Consider the following 26,686-nt stretch of genomic DNA (forward strand, 5'->3'; position numbering starts at 1 on the left):
GGGAGAAGCAGGCTTCCTGATGCAGGGCTCAATCGCAGGACCCCAAGATCGTGATCTGAGCAGAAGGCAGACACTTAATGACTGAGCCACCCAGGAGCCCCTAAGACTCAACTCTTATTTAGGGTATCCAAGAAAAGTGGATTCAGATTCTCCAAATACAGTCTTTCTTTGTTAGTGCCTCTCCTGATTAAAAAGTGAAGCCTGATTAAAACTTTATCCATCTCTAATAAATGAGTATTTTAAGTTATTGAGCAACTGGCAAGCATGAGAATATTGGCCATAAAAAGTTACCTGCAAGGATTAATTTTCTAGAAAAGCCTCCCTCTCTCTGTATAAGAAGCAGCATTGACCTACCTTGTTTTCGAACATCTTCTACTGCAGCCACAAGCTCTTCTTTGAGAAACTGACTCTCCTTTGCAATTTTATCCCCCTTCTCCAAAAAATTCTCAGTTGCTTGTTCAACAGAAGCAGCCAAAACATGGGCCTTCTTAGAACGGCCTCTCTTCTTATTTGAGGGCCCCTTACTATTGGTGTTTACCAGAGTTGTGACCTAAAAGTTTCATTTTTACAAATTAAACTACAGTCAATTAAAATGAAAACAACAGAAAGATGACCATCTTTAAAGATAGGAATAGTAAATTATTCATAATTAAATGAAATAGCACATTTATAAATTCCACAAGCATTAACAAATAACACACATTTTATAGCAACAATACTCAATTTAGGTCCCAAAATAATTTTGCTATCTCAATGTGCAAGACAAAAAATATTTTAATTTTTTCAAATATGTGTTAACTAGATTTTAGTTCCATTTTATAAATCAAAAACGGATTAGAATCATGTTACACATCTGTACATGTCATGAACAAGTCCCAGAAACAGACTGACAATGAATTTGTTAGCTTTATGTGGAGGTCAAGTTTTCCACTGTTTTCAACCTGTGTAAAATATTTTAAAGTAACTTGCTTCTGATTTTGTTTCACAGTTTATTAAACAAATCTCAGCAATGAATTAGTAAGGTCCTTAACAAAAAAATGAAGGGCTGCCCAAAGGAGACTACTCTGATGGTGCTTTAAGTCCCAGAACATCAACCACCATTTACATATATATACATACATATTTAAATAAAATACCAGGTGATGTGTAGGTAGACAAGGACTATGGATTTTTTTATTAGCATAGCCTGCCACACAAAACACCTGCCTAGAACTATACTGGATGGGCTTCAAGAAAGTAAATGTTCATGAGTCTTACTTATCACACCCTTCTACATTATATTAAAATATATATTTGTATGCATGTACACATTTGCATATATGTATTTGTGATACTCGTTGCTAACAATTAATGAGATGGCATCACACTGTGGTATCTGCAACAGAACATAGCAAACCTATAGCCTCAAATTACCTGCTAACTGATCCTGGACAAAGAAGTCTGTTAAGCATGGTAAAGAGACAACAGTCAAAGCTTCATAGCCCATTTTTCTTGACTATAACCCGTACCTTCCAAGAAAAAGTGATGCCAAGAAACCATCTACAAAATACAAATACTTTGTAAGCTGCACTACATACCACTTATCCCCTATTATTGCCAATAAGACTCAAGACAATGGCAGTAACTATGTTCCCATAGGGTTAAATGAATGCATGTATCAATAGTTAAATAATTAGTGGTGCCACATCCTCTAAATACTATCAACCTAAATTCAACTACTCAAATTAAAGCTTTGAGCTAAACTTGCTCTGTTTATCAAGCGTACTACTACGGAACCATATGACAGCTACGTATTTGCAGATTCTTACCTGTGTAACAAGAGGCTCTAGCAGTCTTTCAACTGCCAGAGTCCTGATCTCTAGACTTTTGGGGTCCCATTTAAAGTTTATGTTGCCTGCGTGGACAGAAGTCATTTCTGAAAAAGAAACAAAAGGTCAACGTGAGGCAAACATCAAACACAAACATGAAATAAGTAACAAATCTTCTACTTCTAAAAAAGAACTTTTTATATAAGCAAAACTTAATTCCAGATGGGAAAAAAAATTCTTAAGAGCCTGCACAAGAGGGCCTGGTAACTCTTAACCTCTTACACTTTCAAATGTCGAGCTTGTAAACAGTAGAGGTACTACAGGAGGAACTCCCAAACACACAGAGCTCTTTCCCTTTGGGCTTCTCTGGCACCAAGACATTTCTACTTTGATTTTCCATACCATTTTAGAAGCAGGATGAAAAGTTAATGTGAATGAAGGCCTGATTCTGATTTTTCTTACTCAATAATATTTATAGTACAGTATTACCTAAAAGGCATAACTCCTTCATTTTTTTTAACCTTTTTTTTTTTAAGATTTTATTTATTTATTTGACAGAGAGAGATCACAAGTAGGCAGAGAGGCAGACAGAGAGAGTGAGAGGGAAGCAGGCTCCCTGCCGAGCAGAGAGCCCGATGCGGGACTCGATCCCAGGACCCCGAGATCATGACCTAAGCCGAAGGCAGCGGCTTAAACCACTGAGCCACCCAGGCGCCCCACTCCTTCATTTTTTGATGACTTCTTAGAGAATACCTTGTCTTACTCTATTAAAACATAATGCTGGGGCGCCTGGGTGGCTCAGTGGGTTAAGCCGCTGCCTTCAGCTCGGGTCATGATCTCAGGGTCCTGGGATCGAGTCCCGCATCTGGCTCTCTGCTCAGCAGAGAGCCTGCTTCCCTTCCTCTCTCTCTGCCTGCCTCTCTTGTGATTTCTCTCCGTCAAATAAATAAATAAAATCTTTAAAAAAAAAAAAAAAAAACATAATGCTTAAGTCTGCTGCCCTCTGCACTTACAACTATTATCACTCACAGTCAGAAGAAATTTCAAGTAGCAATATATCAGTGTCAAGGTAAACTTCCATTATACAGAGGCTTTAAGACTAGGGGAAAAGACTTCAACAAAAACACCAAACAGCATCTGCTTCTAAAAGCAGTGCCTAAGATAAAAGGGGAAAAAAAAAAAAAAAAAAAGACAGGAGGTACGTAACTGAAGTAAACACTAACTGTAAACTTTCTAGACAACCAGCTTTGTATTTAAAACCTTAAAAGAATATGTTATGACCCAGAGATTCTACTTTTGGAAATTTATTCTAAAGGAAAAATCAAGGTGCATGTAAAAACTTGGATACAATGATGTTCACAACAGAAAAAAAAAATCAGATATCACTGAATAAATAAATCACATAACCAACCACAAAATACTGTGCCACACCTAAAAAACAATGTTTACAAAATTTAGGAAAATTTAAAAAAAAACAAGTGTTCTTGGAGCACCTGGGTGGCTCAGTGATTTAAGCCTCTGCCTTCGTCTCAGGTCATGGTCTCAGGGTCCTGGGATGAAGCCCCATGCCAGCCGCTCTCGCTCAGCAGGTAGCCTGCTTCCCTCTCCCTCTCTCTGCCTGCCTCTCTGCCTACTTGGCCTACTTGTGGTTTCTGTCTGTCAAATAAATAAAATCTTAAACAACAACAACAACACAACAGTGCTCTCACTGTCCAGGTCTTTATTTCTATTAAATGCCAATTCCCATTAAAGAGAACCTGGGCTGGGGCGCCTGGGTGGCTCAGTGGGTTAAAGCCTCTGCCTTCCGCTCAGGTCATGATCCCAAGGTCCTGGGATTGAGTCCCACATCGGGCTCCCCGCTCAGTGGCAAGCCTGCTTCTCCCTCTCCCATCTGCCTGCCTCTCTGCCTACCTGTGTTCTCTGTCAAATAAATAAATAAAAATAAAAATAAACTGAGTATCAAAACATGACTACAACTGCCTGACTGACAGATAAGTACACAGAAAGATACCCTATGACCATAGAGATTCTCAAAATAAAAAGGGAATTCATTTACCATGGATATAGAACGGAATTAGAAAATGACCATTTTGCAAATTCCAGTGTAGTAACTGATTCAAGCAACGATATCAATGGATGGTAACACCATTAAGTGAAAGGCTACTGGAGAACAGGATACTTCTAAGGTGCCCAATATCACTTCACAAGTTACTTGCTAATTACAGGGGCCAAGATATACCTTTACAAATTTGCAATCTAATGGTCATCCTCTTAAACCTCTTAACTTAACATGACTAATGACACACCTGATATTATATGCCTCCGAATATGAAGAAATGTATTACCTATTAAGTACTCGTGATTTTAAAAAAAAAAAAAAACTTTAAAAGGTTTTCAAGAGGGATACCTGGGTGGCTCAGTCAGTTAAGCGTCTGCCTTCAGCTCAGGTCATGATCCTGGGGTCCTGGGATTGAGCCCGGCAGCAGGCTCCCTGCTCAACATGAGTCTGCTTCTCTTCCTCTCCCTCTGCTCCAACCCCCCCCATCCCGTGCGTGTGCACTCACGCACTTGCACACACACCCTCTCTCAAATAAATAAACCTTAAAAAAAAAAAAAAAAGAATAAAAGGTTTTCAAGAGCCTCGGTGTTACTATAAAATGAGTAGTTGTGCAACAGCAAAAATAAATGTTTAGAGTAACTGGAGTCTACTGAAGCCTCTATGTAGGGATTCAAAACCATTTTCAATGCCATGGAGCTTTTTGGCAGTCTAGTAAAAGCCTAAAGACCAATGTCTGTCCAACAGAAATACAGTGTAAGCCACCTATGTAATTTTTTTAATAGCAACATTAAAAAGAAATGGATGACTGTACACAATATATCCAAAAAAGTATTTTGCCACGTAAACATTTCTTAAATTATCAGAGGTATTTCACGTAAGTACTAAGTGTCCAAATCTGGGATTTGCTTTACACTCAGGGCACATTTAAAGTCAAAGATGCCACACTTCACCTGTTCAAGAGCCACTTGTAGCTAGTAGCTTCTATACTGAATAGGCAGCGATAAGACCCTTTCCTATAATGTTTTTCAAATGCATACAACATAATCCAAAAGATTACAAAGGAAACACATATACTGATATTTAGTTATCAAAATACTTTACAAATAGATGATACAGTAACGTATGTGCTTCTTTATTAATATCAAATAAGACTTAGCAAGAAGTCCGACAACTACTTCAAAGTAACAATGAACATGCACATTTTTCAAGGTAACGTTGTAATTATTGCAGATATGAAAAACACAGATTCCTACAGGTGACAAAGTTACAGGTTCAACTGAAAACTGTAGTTTGTTATCTATAATAGAAATGCTAAATTCCTGTTAACAGTGAAAACAAAGACAAAATTTTTCCAATCCAAATTCATCGCAGCTTTAAAAACTTGGCCTAGGGATGCCTGAGTGGCTCAGTTGGTTAAGCACTTGCCTTCAGCTCAGGTCATGATCCCATCTGGGATCATTTGGCTTCCTGCTCTGCTGGAGCCTCCTTCTCCCTCTCCCTGCCACTCCCCCTGCTTGTACTCTCTCTCTCTCTGTCAAATAAATAAAATCTTTTAAAATTTTTAAAAAAATAATAAAAAAACTGGCCTAGATTCAATGTCAACCTTATAGGGGATACAGAAGCATGGTAAGCAACATCATGGGAAAACAAATCCAGAACGGAGGGTAACTTACAAGATAACAGGGCCTCAATTCTTCAGAAAGTCAGTGTTTGGGGGGAGAGTGTAGGAAGACTATTCTAGACTAAAACACTCAAGAGACATAAGAAATCTAATGCAATACATGTACCATATTTAGACAACAGCTTGAGACAAGCAGCTATTAAGACATTTGTAAGGAGGTGTGCCTGCGTGGCTAAGTTGGTTAAGCAACTGCCTTTGGCTCAGGTCAAGATCTCAGGGTCCTGGATAGAGTCCCCACATCAGGCTCCCTGCTCAGCAGGGAGTCTCCTTCTCCCTCTGACTCTCCCCCTTCTCATTCTCTCTCTCAAATAAATAAATAAAATCTTTAAAAAAAAAAAAGATATATCTAAGGAAATTGGTCTTCAATACTTACTAAATATTGAATGTTATTACAGAATTACTGCTCAATTTCATAGTTGTGATAATGAAATTGTGACTATGTAGGAAAAAATGACAATTTCTAGGAGATGCATGCTGAAATATTTAGGGGTAAAATGTAAAGTTTCTGCAACTTTTCTGAAACTGTAAAGTTTCAGAAAAAGAAAATATATACATATACAGATCAAGGAATTATGAAAAAATACTCATAACTATTAAATATAGGTAGGACATGTGGATGGGTGTTCTCAGATTTTTTTAGCTTCTTTGTATACCTGAAATTTCTCATCTAATAAAATGGGGAAGATGTTACAGAAGTTTATGAGAAAATGTTGCAAATATACTACTGAAGATGCTAAAGAGATTTCAAAACAATATAAAGTATGACTTCAGGGAGGAATAAAGATATCTAAATGCATAAACCAAAATATTAACAATAGTGTTATTTCTAAAGTGTGGATTATGGATAGTTTAAATATCTTTTTTGCTTAACTGTATTTTCTGGTATTATAAAAATCATACAGGTATTTAGAAAAAGTTACTTCTGTCATTAAAAAAGCAGAATCTTCATTTTATAATCTTTACATCTTTATACAAAGAGGACAATACAATCAAAAGGCAAGTTTGAGGGGCGCCTGGGTGGCTCAGTGCGTTAAAGCCTCTGCCTTCAGCTCAGGTCCTGATCTCAGGGTCCTGGGATCAAGCCAAGCCCCTCATTGGGCTCTCTGCTTGGCAGGGAGCATGCTTCCCCCTCTCTCTGCCTGCCTGCCTCTCTGCCTCTTGTGATCTCTATCAAATAAATAAATAAAATCTTCAAAAAAAAAAAAAAAGGCAGGTTTGATCATCACTTAACCACTCTAACCTTCCTTACTCATTTATAAAACAATCATTACCTTCAGAGGGCTTTCCTGAAGATTAAACAGATTATGAGCCACTCAATAAAATGAGAACCCAGGCTAATTAAAATAAAGGAGAAGTTCTTCCATACAATAGGAAAATAATAAATGCAGAGGAATAATGGGTATAGAAAAATCACCATTTAGAAACCATCATAATAATGGATTCACTCACGAATCATCCTGAATGATCAGCATCCTGAATGCTAAACCAAGTGGTTGAAAGTTTACAAAGAAACTGATTATTTACATATTCTCACGGTAATTACCAACAGATTACCAACTGATTACAAAGGGGGGGGGAGTTAGTTATAGGAACTTCAAAGTGGAAAAACCTTGCAGACACGACTTTAATCAAGTGATCAAAATCAACATCCCCTATAACAGGACAAAGTGACATCATATACTTCCTGATATGATGCATGGGGAAGGACATAACATGACTTTGGTATTTCCTACCAAAACTACAGAGCCTCAATCTTGTCATGAGGAAACATCAAACTCGAAGTGAGGCATCGTCTACAAAATAATTGGCTTTAGTCTTCAAAGACGTCAAGGTCAGAAAAACAAATACAGAAATTCTTCCAGACTAAAGGAGGCTAAAGAGACATGACAACCAAGGCAGTAATCCTGGAATGAAACTGTACTTGGGGGGAAGGGGGTCAGAACAACTGAGACAAATGATAAAATCTAAGTAGGTTCTAAATTAGACATCAAATTTGCATATTTTCATCATTATACTGTAGTTATGTCATGTAGGGGACATGAGATGTCTGCAACTTACTTTCATATGGTTCAAAAAACACAATGCATTAAGTATGTCATATACAGAGAGGAGAGCAAAGTAGATGGTAGAGTGGGAAGAAGGAAGAAAGGGAAGAAAGGAGGCAGAGACACAGGAAGAGAGGAAAATGAATGCTGATGAGATGGAAAGAGAGTGAGGGGTAGAAGGAGAATGGAGAAGGAAGTAGGAGTAGAGGGAAGGGAAGGGGAAGAAGGCAGGAAGAGAAAGAAGAGCAGACAGGGAGAGAAGCAGGAAGGGAGAGGAGGGAGAAAGGGGAAAGAGGGAGAAAGATGTCCTGAAATGTGACTAGTTTGGCTGAGGACTGACTTAATTTTATTTCATTTTAATTAATGTTGAATATTCACTAATGACTACCTTATCAGACTGCACAGTTCTGGAATCTACAGAAAGCAACATCAACACCTAAATTCTACACATTAAAATGAAAACTAGGACAAGGTAGAACCGCATATGTCTATGACTAGCCCACTCTTGACAATTTTAATATAAAACTGTGTCTTCGCCCATAAATGCACGCTTGAGGCATAAATAGGTAGACCCTCAGATATTTTTGAAAACGTTAGTGCAGGCATCATCTAACATTTCACAGATTTATCTAAGCATCAAAACATCAGAGCATCAAAACATCCTAGAATCACTGGAGATGGGATGCCAAAAGAAATTTCGATTTGCTTAATCTGATAACAGAATGCCAGTTTCCAGGAAATTTTTTTCATTGCAAGTGGGCAAATTTGCTCTCTACACTTATGTCAGGCCTACACTTTGGTTTTTAAAGGTTATTTGTCCACGAAACTGATCAGCCCAAGTCAGTAAACCTTAGAGATGGAATGCTCTAGATTGCTAAAGGGCTGACAACAGCTAAAGCAAATGTCATCGAATGTCACAGATAAGACATTTCAGAAAGAATGATTTGCCCCATGGACCCTGCATTTCTGTATCCTAGCATTCCACCGCCAATACATCAACACAAATAAAGCAGAAAACCTTCCAAGAGTTGTAGAGGAAGGTGCCAGACATTAAGTGAAGCTGGTTTCAAGGAGATAAGTGGTCACATTTGTGTTAATTATTAAACAAGTGCAACATAGTAACAATTCACTTTTCCAAAGAAATAAACTCTGGGCTGAGCACAGAACCTGAGGCAGAGCTCAATCTCATGACCCTAAGATCATGACTTGAGCCAAAACCCACAGTCAGACACAACCAACTGAGCCACCAGGAGCCCCTTTTCCTATGCAAACTTGGACCCATTTTTCCTTCATGACCAAAAGTGGGGCCCAAGATGAGGGTCCCAAGCAAAGAAACAAGAGTCTCAGGCCATCAGGAAGCCGATGAAGAGCAGGAAAGCTCTTTTAGAGATACCACAAAGGGGGAGGAAGCTGTGCAAGGTAAGCCTGTGAAGACTGGGCAGACCAAGTCAGAAAAAGAAAAAGAAAAAAAAAGAAAAGAAAAAGGTTTCTCTGAAACTTGTAAGAAAAACTAGCCTTTTGGCTTAAAGAACAAGAGTACCCTGAAGATTTGTACACTTGCTGATAATAAAAACATTCTCCAGGGGTGCCTGGGTGGCTCAGTGGGTTAAGCCTCTGCCTTCATCTCAGGTCATGATCCCAGGGTCCTGGGATCCAGCCCCGTATTGGGCTCTCTGTTCCGAGGGGAGCCTGCTTCCTCCTCTCTCTCTGCCTGCTTCTCTGCCTACTTGTGATCTCTGTCAAATAAATAGTCTTTAAAAAAAAAAATTCTCCCAAAAAAAAAAGGGGGGGGGGCCTACTTGGTCTTTTTTCTTTTTTTGATACCTTGTGGTAAAAAATAATTGCACTTTCTTCTTAACTTGAAAAAAAGGCAAAGAGTAAGAACAATAATGAGTTGCAAATGACACCTGACTTCTCAGGGACACCATCAGGAAAGACCAGGACAGGTAAATGGGGAAAACACGTGCCCAGCTGCCCATTAGCTCCAGGCAGGCACTCTATGACGCAGACATAGGGTTGGTAGATGATGCAATTTTTTCAAGAGACCCAGAGACATAGACTTTCATGTAAAGCCTCATAACTTCAGTGTTAGCAACTCATCCTAAACTATCTTACCACTACGTAGGGCAAACAAAAACATCTAAGCACTGTTTGCACTGTTGGCCAAGACTTTGCAACCAATGAACAAGTTCTCCCCTAAAGTCCCTTCAGTTCTATGTTCTAAAACTCTACATCCTGTTAAGTAATCTCTCTGAGGAGGTCTCCAATCTCCCCATAAAAATTCACCAGACTCCACCTGCTGCTAAAAGCATTAAAGCAAAGGACTCAATCACTCACTCACATTTAAAAACTTGAAATATACTGACACTTTAAAATTGAGAACCCATTCAGTGTGTTTTCAAGTCTTTTGATAACCATGATGGAAGCAGACTGCCTTGTGCAGCACCTTTAATCAAAGGCCCTGCCAAGAGCGAGGCCGAATGTTATGAAACTATACTACTGAACCAATTTATGCTTTCGCTGACCCCAACCCAAAAATGATTTCAGGAAGCAGAAGTTCTAAGCGCATTTAAAGTCTAATGATGCCTTCTGGTACCAGCTTTGTCACTAACTTACACTCTGACCTTGGGCAAGTCACATCACCTTTCTGGATCCTCAGTTTTCTCAACTATAAAATAGAAGGGACTGAATTCTAGGCTCCAAGTCCTTCTAGGACTGAAATCCTAGTATTCCTTTCATTTTTGTTATCTCTCAATAGCTTCTGAATTAATTTATTGGATGCAATTTCTCCCAGGGTTAGCCTGTGGTCTTCCTAGCTATATTTTAAGTTTAAGGATAGTAACTATGCTTATGCTTCTTTATATCCCTTAAGTTGCTGGCAAGCTGCTTTATGCAGAGCAGATACAGTATTAGTTGAACTGAATTTATGCAAACTGATTTTAAAATATTTACAAGCTTACCAAGACAAAGCTCCTGCCTTAATCTTAGTCATATCTTCTGTTTCTCTACAATTAATGGTATTGTTTAGAGTAGCTGAACAAATAACTTTTAAACTCTTGGCAGTTTCTAGTTTTCCAATTAACTTACAGAGCACTCCTTCACAAGATCCATTACAAAACATATTAGAGCTAGCCAACCTTAATGAATTACAGCAACCTTAGGTTTTTTCAGGAGGGATCATGCTTAGTGGAACTAAATAAAAAGTTAAACTATAGTTATTCAGTCTTCATTACCTTATTTATAAATACCAATCCTGGCTATTACGCAAAAGTTTGCTATAAATTCAGAAAGGGGGAGAGATGTAGGCGTTTGACTAGCAATCTTCATGATAGAGAAATGGAGAAGGAACAAGCAGAAAATATACCCATAGTTCTATCAGAACCAAGGAGGCTGATTGTTGGCAAACTGCCTCATTCGGGCAAAGAGCTTACATACCTTCTCTAAAGACATTAAATGTTCATTTACAACAGAATAGCCACATCACTCTTAAAACCTGTCTGCTCCAAAGCTTTAGAATATCCTTACCATGCTACTGGGTGCCGTTTTTTGGGTTTTTTTTTTTAAACAGCAAGGTTAAGTTAATGCAATGTTAAGATGGTTCATTTAAATGCAAATCAGGAAATTTTAAAATTAGAAGTACCCACAGTAACGGTTAACTGTCACACTGCACACGATATAGGATTGTGGATTACTCCATGCAGTAACAAGGGTTGCCAAGCTTCATCTGCATTAAGCAGAGTTGACACAGCTGTTGGAATCTCAACTCTCAAATCTCCCACTAGCTGTCAAAAAAACCAAGAAAACAAAGTAATCCTTATCATTAAGACTCACTCTGGGGGCGCCTGGGTGGCTCAGTGGGTTAAGCCGCTGCCTTCGGCTCAGGTCATGATCTCAGGGTCCTGGGATCGAGTCCCGCATCGGGCTCTCTGCTCAGCAGGGAGCCTGCTTCCCTCTCTCTCTGCCTGCCTCTCTGCCTACTTGTGATCTCTCTGTCAAATAAATAAATAAATAATCTTAAAAAAAAAAAAAAGACTCACTCTGACACACGCCTATTTTACTAAATTCCCTCCCACCAAGCCTGCCACTTTCTTCAAAAATATAAACAGGTTGAGGACAGAGGTAGTAAAAGGAGGAAGGGAGGGTAAGAAATTAAGATGTATAAAAACACAGATGGTTCATGTAAACAAAAAGAAAACTTGGTTTTTTCCCCCAAAATGCAGTCTCTTTCTAAAGATAGGTACAATATCATCACCCAAAAAAAAAAGGAGTGGGGGAAAAAAGCGCTCAACCTTGGTCAAAATGGAGAGCCAAAATCAGAGTAAAAAGTTTCCATTCTACTGCAAAGTAACTGGATTTCTATGTGATAAATTCATCATACCCAAATACGTTTAATATCAGGCACTTATATGGCACATAGTAGTTGTCACCCTCCTTTTAGGTGTACAAATCTATGAGGAAAAGGATGGTGATTATGATGATGATTATCATTTTATAAAAATTTCAATTTTTTTTTTGACAGAGAGCAAGCACAAGGAAGGGGAGCAGCAGGCGGAGGGAGAGGTAGAAGGAGGCTCCCCACCGAGCAGGGAGCCCAATGCGGGGCTCAATCCCAATGACCTTAGCTGACCTTAACAACTGAACCACCCAAGCACCCCTATAATTATTTTTAATTATAATAAAAACAGTTAATCACTTTTGTTCCTTCTTATTTTGAGAGCACCAAAGACAATGAGAAAACACAGAAGAGCTGAATGAAAACTGTCACACCGCAAGCAATAGAAGACATGATTACCAAAAGCACTAAACAAAGAACAGAAAAAACAATATTCAGTCAACCATTTAGCCAGTCCATCACCAAGTATTTGAGTGTCTTCTCCACAGGCATTATTCCAGACAGCATGGAACAAAACTAGAAAAATCTGCCTTCATGAAACAACACTATAATAATGGCATAAATCAGAAAATGAGACCAGGGCGCCTGGGTGGCCAAGTCCACCAAGCGTCTGCCTCTGGCTCCAGTCAGGATCTCCAGGTCCTGGAATCGAGCCCCACCAAGCTCTCTGCTCAAGGGAGAAAATGCTTCTCCCTCTGCCCCTCCCCCTGCTCCTGTGCTCTCTCTCTCTCCTTCTCAAATAAATAAAATGTTTAAATTAATTAAGGAAAGAAAACTAGAATATACCAGGACTAGGAAGAAAATTAAGCAGGATAATGATAATCGAATTAGGTAGGGTCTTTCAATCGAATATATCGAATATATAATCGAATGATAATCGAATTAGGTAGGGCCTTCCTATCTTGTTAACATTTGAACTTCAATCTGAAAGTCCAGGAAGAGTGAGGGAGTATCTGAAAGAACAACGCAGGCTGACACAACACAGACAACGCAGCATCTGCCAAGACTTAAGGAGAAGGCCAATGTGGCCGGAGCACAGACCAAGAAGAGGTAAGAGATCAAGGGAAGGAAAAAACGAAAACAAAAGCTCCAGAGCTGCTGAAGTGACTGTTTACAGTATGAACCAGGTATCTATACTCCTCTACTTAGCTTCCATTCCATATGGCTGAGGCCATTAACAATGGGAAGAGTGTTCCAGAGAAAGCTGCACTAAGCCATCGTAACAGAAAACTGATTATGGATGCACAGGAAGTCCGTTTTCATAAGAAACTGGAAGACTCTGGTCGAAAAAGCAAGTATGATGAAACCAGCATCTGGACTGAAGGCACCAGAGAAAACAAAGGGAAAAGAGGTTTTTTGTTTTAGAACAATAGGACTAAAAGGCAGAGAAACTTTTCACACCGCTAAGAAGACCACCGGAAGAGAACTGTATTTTTCTTGGAGACCGAGGAAAAAAGATGCCTGAACTTGGACTGAGATTAGGAAATTACCTAGAATGACAAAATAAGAACAATATGCCTCTAAAATTTGTACTGTAGTATATACTTTTGATTACCTATTCCATAATTCAATGACGGACCAATTACCAATTACCAATCCCATATCCTGGGATCCTGCTAGGTGAAAGGGATACAAAGACTAATTATAGGGGCACCTGGGTGGCTCAGTGGTTTAAGCCACTGCCTTCGGCTCCGGTCATGATCTCAGGGTCCTGGGATCGAGCCCCGCATCAGGCTCTCTGCTCGGCGTGGAGCCTGCTTCCCTCTCACTCTCTCTGCCTGCCTCTCTGCCTACTTGTGATCTCTGTCAAATAAATAAAATCTTTAAAAAAAAAAAAAAAAGACTAATTATAAATCCCTATCAGATCATCACAGCAATTAATTAAGTACTGTGGGGGCCAGGGGCAAGTCTTCCCAAGTTTATGCTTTGGTATAAATATTATTCTGAGTTAAAAGCAATCAAAACCCAGCAGATTCAGGAGAAATTTATCTAAGAAATTTATATACTTAATAAGACAACCTTTGGGCACCTGGGTGGCTCAGTCCGTTAAATGACTGCCTTTGGCTCAAGTCATGTTCCCGGGGTCCTGGGATAGAGTCCCACACTGGGCTCCCCCTGCTCTGGGGGGAGCCTGCTTCTCCCTCTCCTTCTGCCTGCTACTCCCCATCTTGTGTTCTCTGTCAAATAAATGAATAAAATCTTTAAAAAAAATAAATAAGACAACCTTTGTTTCCCAAATATTTCCTTTTACCTTCCTGCTAGTGGTCTTTCTCCCCTTTGTATCCTCAGATCCCCCCTCCCCAGTACTCAACTCATATTGGCATCATGTTGCCTTAGAATCTCCATGTCTGTATAGATTCCCCTTTAGTACAATATTAAACTTGATTTTTCTCCCATTAATTTGTCTCATGTCAATTTGATTCTTAGTCCAGCTAGAAGGACCTTGAAGGGTAAAGGAAATTCTTCTACCCCAACAGGACAAAAGGAAACAGGTGACTTACAAGGGAGAAATGTGACAGATGCTAACTAATCAAGTGTTTAAACTTGGCATCACCACCAGGAGAACTATGTGACAACTGCTGCAATGCCCTCAGAAAGGAACATCATTACGTACATAGTATAGCCAAAAATGGAAACAATCAGACCAATCCAAACTATAGAGCATCGACAAAATCGGCCTAAACTCTTCCCAAGTGTCAAGTGTCATGGAGGGAGGAGGAGACAGAAATAAGAACTCTGAAGAGATATGACAACTAAACACAGTATGTGATCTTTTACTGGTTCCTGCATTTATTTTTTTAAGAATTTACTTATTTGTGGGGCGCCTGGGTGGCTCAGTGGGTTAAAGCCTCTGCCTCCGGCTCAGGTCATGATCCCGGCCGGGATCAAGCTCCGCATCGGGATCAAGCTCCGCATCGGGCTCTCTGCTCAGCAGGGAGCCTGCTTCCTCCTCTCTCTCTCTGCCTGCCTCTCTATCTACCTGTGATCTCTGTCTGTCAAATAAATAAATAAAATCTTTAAAAAAAAAAAAAAAAAAGAATTTACTTATTTGAGGTTGGGGGGGAAGAACTTACACACAAACAGGGGGAGGGGCAGAGGGAGAGAAAGAAGCCGACTCCCCACTGGGCAGGGAGCCCAACATGGGGCTCAAACCCAGGACCCTGGGATCATGACCTGGGCCAAAGGCAGATGCTTAACTGACTGAGTCGCCCAAACACTCCTGATTCCTGGATTTAAAAAAAAAAAAGGGGGGGGGGGCGCCTGGGTGGCTCAGTGGGTTAAAGCCTCTGCCTTCAGCTCAGGTCATGATCCCAGGATCCTGGGATCGAGCCCAGCATCGGGCTCTCTGCTTGGCAGGGAGCCTGCTTCCTCCTCTCTCTGTCTGCCTCTCTGCCTGCTTGTGATCTCTGTCTGTCAAATAAATAAATAAAAATCTTTAAAAAAATAAATAAAACCCATTAAAAAAAAAAATCACTAGGACAATTGATGAAGTTTAATATAAATATACACCACGCCATAAGATCAGTATTTCTGGGAATCCTGTTAAAAGGCAAATTCTGACTCAGGTCTCATGTAGGAAAGATAGGAGTTTGAAGCCAACAGCCAAGAAATGAATTCTTGGGGAGCCAGGGAGCCTGCTTCCTCCTCTCTCTCTCTGCCTGCCTCTGCCTACTTGTGATCTCTGTCAAATAAATAAATAAAATCTTAAAAAAAAAAAGAAAGAAGAATTCTTGAGACCTCTTCAATGCAAAAAGGTGGTTTTATTAAAGCATGGAGACAGGACCCATGGACAAAAAGAGCTGCCCTGGGATTGTGAGGATTGGCTGATTATATACTTTCAAATTGGGGCGGGGTTAGGGATATCATAAGTCTCTAAGGAACTTAAGATAGCAAGGTTTACAGGACCTTGAGGGGGCTAGCTATTGTTAGGAAAAGGTCATTTATTACTGTCTAATGAAACCTTAGTCATGAGACCCTTCAGACACGTATCAGTGGGTCATATGCTTGGGGGATGAATGCCAACATATATCTTGGAGAGTCGAGATAAAGGAAGTTTCCAAAGGAATTTTTATATGTTAAAGTAGACTGACAGGAACCTGGGCTTCAGGGTAAGACTGCCTTTTGCCCTTAGCAAAGTGGTAACACTGAGGTTACTGGGCTCCTAGAGGAATGTCACTCTGCCAGTTTCAAGGACTTATTAATGTACTGTAAGTAGTAAGGAAATTTAATTTTTCTTTTGCTTTTATTTCCCACATCAGGTCTAGGGTAGGACGCCAGAGTTGGCATTTCTCCCAAGTTCCTGGCGAGAAGTGACACAGTTCTTAGACCACTCTTTATGTTATTTTATTAATGTAAAATGTCTTGTGTGATATTAAAGTTAGGTAAAGGCAATGTCCTTATTCTTAGGACTTACATGCTGAAGTACCCTGGTATCTGCAGTTTACTTTTAAATGCCTCAAGAAAAGTTTATGGAGTAACAAAGCAAATACAAAAAATGTTAACAACTGGTGAATCCAAGTGAACTGACTAGTCAAGTGCTTATTACTCCAGTACTCTTTCAACTTTTCCATATATCTGAAGATCTTCAAAGAAAAAAAGCTGGGGGGGGCGGGGGGGACTTCGTCAAGACAAGAAAATAGTTACAATACAACAGAGAACAGTTATGAAACATTAGCTCACAAGAGCAGCACCCAGGAGGGAGTCCCCAAAAGGGGAGAGAGTCCTCACTGAGGATCTGTTGTAGAAGAGGCAAGGCAGCTGTTTCAGGTTGTAGGAGGAGACAACAGCACCAAAGATCTTCGAAGCCTTCCAAAAACAAGCATGAGTGAAAAACACAGAAGATAAATATTTAAATGGCAAGAAGTAAAAAACAAAATAAAATAAATAGCAAAAAGTAACATTTAAAGATGGGCAAAGAAATTAGGAGGTATTACAAGGTTGGTCTTTTCTCTTTCCTAACTTAAAAATACTTTGGGCCCATTCTATTCTTATTGTTTATAACACTGCCTGAGAACTCCTAAAATCCCACCCACCCATTCACCCACCTAAAAAAAAAAAACAACAAACAAACAAACCAAGAAGCAAACCCCACCTCCTCATAGCTACCACAGTAAAGGCCACCAGCATTTCCCCAATCCAAAGGCCTTCTCCCCACAAAGCAACTGAAGAGCTAAGTCCCTCAAACTCCACAGGCCACAAGGCAAGTATTTTCCTCCCAATCTACTCCCTCTTTGGCATTCCCCATTTCTGCTGACCAAAGTTCCACCCAACCAGCTGCCCCAGAAGGAGATTCTCCGCCTTTCATCTTCTTCCCTCTCCCTCCTCTACTTCAGTTAATATCTCACTCTACTAACCCTTCCCATCTCAGGGCTCTGGCCTGGGTCTGGTTTAAAATATCTAGAAGTCTTGGGGCGCCTGGGTGGCTCAGTGGGTTAAAGCCTCTGCCTTCGGCTCGGGTCATGATCCCAGAGTCCTGGGTTCGAGCCCCGCATGGGGCTCTCTGCTCAGCAAGGAGCCTACTTCCCCTCCTCTCTGCCTGCCTCTCTGCCTACTTGTGATCTCTGTCAAATAAATAAATTAAAACTTTTAAATAAAGAATATATCTAGAAGTCTTTAAAAAATCTATATATATAGATAGATATCTCTTCTCATTTCCAATCATTATCCAGACTGCCTCACTTACCATAGAGTCTACTCCCCCCCCCCCCAAAAAAAGAGGGACTGCTTCCCCACCACAAACAGGATGAAGCCCAAATTCCTGTCAACAAAATTGACTGGCACTAGCCTGAGACTCACCACCTCCAACCACTCTGTGAAACTTCTCCAATGCACATGCACGTGTCCAGACCTTTATAAAAACCCTCTCTAGCCCAGAGCACCTTTCCTTACTTTTCCATCTTCCTTCAAGACTCACACATATGTCCTCTAATCCCACAGAAAGCTGTTCCCTTTTTTCTGAGTCCCTCCAGCCCTTCACATGCATCTCCATTACAGCACTAGGTCAGTGCATTTGTCTCCCAGGAAACTGGGAGCTTCCCTTTGAGAACAAGGACCAAGGCTTTCCTGAGTATGGTAATTTTTCACCTAACAACATTCTATAAATGTTCAACAACTGGCTTGACAGTTTCAGGTTTCATCTAGCAACACAAACACTTGTGGAAGAAAAAAGAACCATGCTTCTTGGGGTGCTTGGACCGCTCAGTCGGTTAAGCATCTGACTCTTGATTTTAACTCTTTTTTTTTTTAAAAAGATTTTATTTATTTGAGAGAAAGATCACCAGTAGACAGAAAGGCAATCAGAGAGAGAGGGAAGCAGGCTCCCCACTGAGCAGAGAGCCTGCTGCAGGGGGTTCGATCCCAGCCCTGAGATCATGACCTGAGCCGAAGGCAGAGGCTTAACCCACTGAGCCACCCAGGCGCCCCACTGATTTTAAGTCTTGATTTGGTCTCGGGGTCCTGGGATCAAGCCCCATGTAGGGCTCCACACTCTGGGGGCGGGGGGGGACAATCTGCTTGACATTCACTGTCCACCCCTCCTCCCCTACCCCTGCTCGCTGGCACAAATTATCTATAAAATTAATAAATTTTTTTAAAAATGTGTTATAAATTAGCAAAACTATAGAGTCCTAATTCTTACCTACCAGTGATTACTTAGGCTAATAATCCCATTAGTTTGTAAACTCTTGAGGTTAGCAATGGTGACTTCTAAATTCTTAACATCTCCCAACACCTGCTTTGAAAGGCAGACTTTGAATAAATGTGTACTGCATTTAACTGAACCCTTCCCACTGTTACTGAGATACAGCTAACTAAAGGTTGCCTCTGACCCTACCTCAATAAAGACAAACTAGAAAACATTACATCTTTCACTGGTCTTAATGACCCGAAAGAAGTTTAAATTTCTCTCAGCTATTGCCATCTTCCATTCCCTTGGTTTTTTCCCCCTCCTCCCAAGGGATCAAGCTCACATTTCACTTAGCCACTTCTCTGCAAAATGACTGGTTTCTAAAGATATACTTCAAAGTCAGACTACAGCTTTTCTGAGAACATGATGACCCCAGGTCCAAGGAATCAAGAAAATGGTAACAGATGATTCTAAGAAACCTTTGCCAATTCAGAGATCCCCAGAAGAGCAAACCCCATGAACACTGACAAGTAACTTACACTTTCAGTTTCTGCCTTATTCACTACACTATCATTTTTCACAAACCATGATTAAGAATCTAGATTAACATTGAAATATTTAACATAATGAAATATTCAACACACCATGGGAGAATAGTAATAATACATCTTTGCTTGGAAAGAAAAGCATGGTTCAGACCTGCACAGGGTAAATGGACTATTAGCAAAGGCTCTTATCTTTCATGTCACTTGAAATGGGCCACACTGAATGCATTTCCTGAGTTATGACAGCACTTTCAGTTTCAAGAACAGTCTGCAGTCCTACCTGGTTAATAAACCAGTACAGGATTATGTAACCTGATAATTAGGGTTCTAACTCCCATTTTCAATTCACAATGCCAAATATTAAGCAAAAAACCATAGCAATAACACACTTTCAAAATGTAATTGATGGTCCACTTATTTGTGACAATATTTACTAATCAAATCTCAGAATAAGAAAACAAGGGAAATCTACAGCTCACTACAATAAAATGGCAATAGCCAAAACTAAGCAATCCAGGAAAGAACTAGCCTTTAAATTAAGGAGTATGACCAATTACTTAACACCAAGATTAAATTGGACTACATTATTCATTAAAAACTCTTAAACCAAATGAGTGTTAGTTACTCCTATAAAGCCCATGAAATCTTAAAAAAAAAGTTACAGCATAAAATCGTAACAATTTCCACAATGTAATTCCTGCTCTACCTATACTACAACTATAACTAGGGACAGATGACAAGGAATTTTTTTTTTTTTTAAAGATTTTATTTATTTGACAGAGAGAAATCACAAGCAGGCAGAGAGGCAAGCAGAGAGAGAGGAAGGGAAGCAGGCTCCCCGCTGAGCAGAGAACCCAATGTGGGGCTCAATCCCAGGACCCTGAGATCATGACCTGAGCTGAAGACAGAGGCTTAATCCACTGAGCCACCCAGGCGCCCCCAGATGACAAGGAATTTTAAAAACAAAATCACATTACTCATATAATAATAATTTGTTCCAAATGATCAATCTTTATTACAAACACTTAAAATAACACTCAAGGGGCGCCTGGGTGGCTCAGTCATTAAGTGTCTGCCTTCAGCTCAGGTCATGATCCCAGTGTACTGGGATCCAGCCCTGCATCAGGCTCCCTGCTTGGTGGGAAGCCTGCTTTTCCCTCTGCCACTCCCCCTGCTTGTGTTCCCTCTCTAGCTGTCACTCTCTCTGTCAAATAAATAAAATAAAATCTTTAAATAAATAAACAAATAAATATAACACTCCAAGCTGCCCTTCAAATCATATTTACATTATGTGCATTACTATAACCCTGAGCCACTGAAAAAGCAAAAATTAAATCACAATCAAAAAGTGGGGTTGATAGATGACAGTCCATCAACAAGTAAACAGAAATGCATGTTAATTTCAAGCTCCATTAGAAATGAGGTTGGGGGCATGCTTGCACATGGAGAAAAAGTTTGACATTATGGGAAAAAAAAAAAAAAACTAAAGATGAAAATAATGAACATTTTAGAGACTCCAAGAGAGAAAGGGCAATGCTGAAGTTTTATTCTGAAGCATGGTTATTTCTGCACACTTTGAACTTTCAATAATGCATAAATTTAGTATAGTGTTCTTGCAAGTGAACAAACATCATGAGGCAGGGCAAGTCAAGGCAAACAGTTCACCTTCAAGCCAGGCCCACGTTGTGGGGGGCTAAGCTAATGAACACACTGCAGGAACAACACCCTCAAGGTCTGGAAGCTACCACACTGGCATCTGACAGAATTTTAGGAATTGCGGCTGGGAGAGGCTTTCCCAGATGACTAATGTGTTTAACTTAAGTTTTTCTGTTGTTGTTTTTTATTGTTCTTTTTTTTATTCATTTGACAGAGAGTGCGCATATGAGTGAGAAAGAGAAAGATTGTGCACTCACACGCACAGGCAGGGGGAAGGGACAGAGGAAGAGGGAGAAGCAGGCTCCCCACTGAGCAGGGGTTGGCTCCCAGGACCCTCGGACCACACCCAGTGCCAAAACAAAGGAGATGCCCAACTGACTGAGCCACCCACCCAGTCGCGACTTCAACTTTTTTTCTTCATATTTTTTTCTTCAACAGAAGGAGCTAGTAAGACTTAAATCCTCCAACATATACATTATAACCAAAGTTCTTTGAATACTCTTTAAAGGTGTGTCTTCACAATCACTCAGGAGGAAAAAATGATTTGAGCTGAGAAAAGCAGAAACGATAATTGGCCTTGGGTAAGTTTATTTTTTACCTATTTTATCACTCTTCACATGCAGTAAAATTGACTCTGGTGTACTATTCCATAAAGTTTAACAAAGTCAGACAGCTGAGTAATCATCTCCACGATCAAGAGGTATAGAAGTTAAATGAATTTATTTTATTTTCACAACAGCATGTACATACAACGGAATCAAATATAAATGTACAAAATATTACTAGCTTTAAGAGGTAATTTAACATCAGCTTAAGACAAAGCTACAATTATCAATAGTGTGGTACTGGCATAAAGACATACAGACCAACAGAACAGATAGATCATCCAGAAACAAATGTGAGCATTTACAGTGAAATGATTTTCAGTAAGGGTGTCATGACCATTCAATGAGGAAATGACAGTCTTTCCAACAAATGCTGCGGAGTAAACTGCATGTCCACGTGTAAACGGATGAAGCTGGATCCTTACCTATTATTACACAGAAAAATGAACTCAAAATGAGCTAAAGACCTAAATGTAAGAACTAAAACTATAAACCTCTTAGAAGAAAACACAGGGAGAACATTTTATGACACAGGATTTGGAAATTATTTCCTGCATAGAGCACCTGAAGGCACAAGTAAACTGGACTTCATCAAAGTAACTTTTGTATATCAAAGGACTTTATCCACAGGGTCACAGGGTGAAAAGGTAACCCAGGGTATGGAAGAAAATATCTGCAAATCATATATGTGATAAGGGATTAATACTCAGAAAATAGAGAACTCCTAAAACTCAAACCCAATGATGTCCAAAGGATTTAAGCAGACATTTCTCCATACAAGGATGTGCAATAAACATATGAAAAGATATTCAACATCACCAATCATCAAGGAAATGCAAATCAAAACTACAATGAAATACCACTTCATACTCAATGGCTACCATCAAAAAAAACAAAGTAACAAGTGTTGTCAAAGATGTGGAGAAATTAGAGCCCTTGTGTACTGCTAGTAGGAACATAATATGGTATGTATGACAGTTTCTCAAACAATTAAAAATTAGTGTACCATATAAGCCACGTTGATAAAGTATAACTAGACATTTTTTTAACATTTTATTTATTTATTTATATGAGAGAGACAGACAGACAGATAGACAGCCCGCCCACAACTGGTGGGCGGTTGCAGAAGGGGAGCCTGACAGGAGGCTTGATCAGCGGGGAAACCTGCTTTCCCTCTCCCATTCCCCCTGCTTGTATTCCCTCCCTCCATGTCTGTCTCTGTCAAATAAATAAAATCTTAAAAAAAAGGGGGGGGGGGAGCTACATAATGGAACAGTAAGGGATCATTAATATGCTATATTAGTATTGTGCAATTAATCATATGTCATCAGTTCTAACATACATATTTCACTTTTTTAAGTCTCTAAAATCTGGATGTGTCTTACAGTTGAGGTCATTGCCTAGTTCATTTGGCAGTTCTTTTTTCTAACTGATACAAAAAAAATAAAGGTTAATCTTAGCCTAATACGGAAAATGTTCAAGTTATAATAAATAGTAAATTACAAAAAGAGCATATAAAGTAAAAACTAATTTTTATAAAAGTTACTGACAATATACATGTCTAGAAAAAAGATTAGAGGATCTACCCCAAAATGTCAGCAATATTTATCTCTAGGTACTCTGAGTTTTATTACGAAAAAAACTCTAATGAAGTGGAGGTAAAGTCATGCCTCCATCCCCTGGCACAATCCTATATAAAGCTTATGTATACCTACTATAACTAATCCAGTATTTATTGAAGAGTATCTGCTATGGGTTTCAAAATAAGTCCGGTATCACAGGAGTCAAAGATTCAGAAGAAAGTAATCACCCTGAAGGAGCTCAGCATCTCGCAAAAGAATTTATGGCCTAGAAGAGTCTAAAGGAAGGTAAACCAGCAATTTAATGCTATTTAAATACTGAACTAGTTCACCAGTTTTACTTGTGAGACAACCCACTTAATATGGATAACACATTTCCTGTTCAGGACTCAAAGAGTAAACTAGCATTTTATCACATTAGATGTTAAATATCCTTTATAAATACTCTTATTCATTACACAGATGGTGAAGTCCGAAGTGTAAACTCTCCAATTGGGGCTCTTAAGATTAAAAACTAAAAACACGGGGCGCCTGGGTGGCTCAGTGGGTTAAGCCGCTGCCTTCGGCTCAGGTCATGATCTCAGGGTCCTGGGATCGAGTCCCACATCGGGCTCTCTGCTCAGCAGCGAGCCTGCTTCCCTCTCTCTCTGCCTGCCTCTCTGTCTACTTGTGATCTCTGTCAAATAAAAAAAAAAAAAAAAAAACTAAAAACACATTATCATCCTAATTCATGAGACAGAGATAATCAATGACAAATCAGCAACAGCAAGAAATACTCTAAACATAACTCTTTATTGTTCATTAAGGCCTTTTAAAAATTAAAATTAAAAAAAATGTTTCCCCTACTTTTTCCTTGTTCACCACGTCTTCACTGTGCTGGAGGGTAAAGGGCCTAGAATACTAACTTAGTTCCTCAGGGTATCCAGTTTAGCTGAGGGGGTTTAAAAAAAAAAAAAAAAAAAACAAAACCCAGAGGAGAAAAGCTCCATGGCACTGGATTTGGCAATGATTTCTTATATATGACACCAAAATCACAGACAACAAAAGAAAAAACAGATAAATAGACCTTGATCAAAATTTAACTTTTGTGCATCAACAGAGTGAAAAGGGAACTCAAAACCTGAGAGAAAATATTTGCAAATCATACACTAAAAAGGGATTAATATTCAAACTATATGTCCACTACTGGATATTTACCCCAAGAATATGAAAACACTAATTCAAAAAGATACATCCATCTTTATGTTCACTGCAGTATTATTTACAATAGTCAAATTATGGAAGCAGCCCTGGTGTCAATCGATTGATGAATGTATAAAGAAGATGTGGAAAAAAAAAAAAGAAGATGTGGGGTGTCTGTGTGTGTGTATACACAGATATATACAATGGAATATTACTGAGGGTTCCCCAGGGTGGCTCAGTTGGTTAGGCATCTGCCTTTGGCTCGGGTCATGGTCCCAGGGTCCTGGGATCCAGCCCCCCATCCTCCCTCTCCCTCTGCCTGCTGCTCCCCCTGCTTGTGTTCTCCCTCTCTGTCAAATGAATAAATAAAATCTTAAAAAAAAAAAAATGTGGAGTATTACTCAGCCATCACAAAGAATGAAATTGTAATCATTTTCAACATGGATAGATCTAGAAAATATAATGCTAAGCGATATAAGTCAGAGAAAGACAAATAATAAAATATGATTTCACTCATAAGTGCAATTTAAGAAACAAAACAAGCAAAGGGGAAAAAAAAGGAGAGACAACCGAAAAACAGACTTTTAAGTATAGAAAACAAGCTAGTAAGTTACCAGAGGGGAGGTGGGTGGGGGGATGAATGAAATCAATAAGTGGGATCATGGGTACACTTATTTTTTTTTTAAAGATTTATTTATTTATTTGACAAAGATCACAAGTAGGCAGAGAGACAGGCAGAGAGACAGGCAGAGAGAGAAGAGGGAGCAGGCTCCCTGCCGGGCAGAGAGCCCGATGTGGGGCTTGATCCCAGGACCCTGGGATCATGACCTGAGCCGAAGGCTGAGGCTTTAACCCACTGAGCCACCCAGGTGCCCCAATATATAAAATTGTTGAATCACTACACTGTACAGCTGAAACTGTAACACTTTATGTTAACCATACTAGAATTTTTTAAAAATCCAGAAGAGATGCTCCGGTGGCTCAGATGGCTAAACATCTGCCGTGGGCTCAAGGCATGACCTCTGGGTCCTGGGATGGAGCCTCCCAGCTCAGCAGGAGTCTGCTTCTCCCTCCCCCTACGCCTCTCCCCCTGCTCATGTTCTCTCTCACTGTATCTCTCTGTTCCAAATGAATAAATGAAATCTTACAATAATAAAAGGGAAAGAAAATAAAATTAAAAATCCAGAACAAAGAACATCTAAAACTGAACAACAAAAAAGCGAACAACTCAATTAAAATTGCCACAGGACCTGAACAGAGATTCAAAGAAAATATACAAATGGCCAATAATCACAAGAAAATATGCTCAACATCACTAATCAGAGAAGGGCAAAGCAAAACCACAAAGAAGTATCACCTTACTTCCACTAGGATGGCTAGTTTAAAAGAAACGCAGAGAAAGAAAGAAAGAAAGAATAAATAAATGACAACTGTTGGTGAGGATATGGAGAAACTGGAACCCTCATACACTGCTAGTAAACATATAAAATGGTATAGCTACTGTAGAAGACAGTACAGCAGTTCCTAAAAACTATAAGCATAGAATTACCTTATGTCCCACAAATTCCACTTCTGGGTACATACCCAAAAGAATTTAAAGCAGGGGGGCTCCTGGGTGGCTCAGTTGGTTAAGAGGCTGCCTTCCGCTCAGGTCATGATCCCAGGGTCCTGAGATCGAGTCCCACATCGGGCTCCTTGCTCAGCAGGGAGCCTGCTTCTCCCTCTGCCTCTGCTGCCACTCTGCCTGCCTATGCTTGCTCTCTCTCTCTCTCTCTGGCAAATAAATAAATAAAATCTTTAAAAAAAAAAAAAAAAGAATTTAAAGCAGGGACACAAATACATACTTGTACACCCATTTCATATCAGCATTATTATCAGCCAAAAAGTGGAACCAACCAGTGTCCACCAACAGATGAACAGATACTACTAGTGTATCTTTCTGACTAAGAAAGGAAGGAAATTCTGACACATGCCACAACTCAGATGAACCCTGAGGTATTATACTAAGGAAAATAAACCATTCACAAAAGAATACTGTATTATTCAACCTATATGAGGTGCCTACAGTAGTCAAACTCAAAGAGAAAGTATAATGGTGTTTGTCAGGGGGGCTGAAGGGAGGCAAAATGGGGAGTTAATGTTTAATGTACATGGAGTTTCAGTTTTAGAAAATGAAAAAGAAAAAAGTTTTGGATATGGATGGTGGTGATAAGCAAACAAAAATATGAATGTACTCAATGTCACTGAAGTGTATATGAAAATGTTAAAATGGTAAATTTTGTTACATGTATTTTACCACCAAACACACACACAAACAGGATCAGGAGTGAGAATGTCATAGTCAGAGGCAAATTTTAGAATTTCCAGTAAATTAAAGATCACTTTCAGCAATGATGACAAATGTCTCAACAGAAAAAAAAAAAAAAAAAAACAAAAAACCACACACACATTAACCAGCCTTCGTCAATGGATAGCATTCATGTCAAGAGAAGGATGAGGCACTCCAG

At 39.5% G+C, this 26,686-nt stretch overlaps 1 protein-coding gene across 1 annotated transcript in view; it reads right to left on the reverse strand.

The window, feature by feature from the left end:
• Nucleotides 1–26,686, reverse strand: part of CTNNA1 (catenin alpha 1) — a 190,317-nt gene that overhangs the window by 159,374 nt on the left and 4,257 nt on the right. The window contains exons 2-3 of the mRNA XM_045998668.1: nt 1,809–1,915; nt 355–550 (exon numbers count right to left, since the gene is read on the reverse strand). Coding sequence (XP_045854624.1) covers nt 355–550; nt 1,809–1,913 — 301 coding nt within the window. The 5' untranslated portion in view covers nt 1,914–1,915. The remainder of the gene's footprint in view (nt 1–354; nt 551–1,808; nt 1,916–26,686) is intronic.

Source organism: Meles meles, chromosome 3 (genome assembly GCF_922984935.1).
Source record: "Meles meles chromosome 3, mMelMel3.1 paternal haplotype, whole genome shotgun sequence".
Taxonomy (NCBI): domain Eukaryota; kingdom Metazoa; phylum Chordata; class Mammalia; order Carnivora; family Mustelidae; genus Meles; species Meles meles.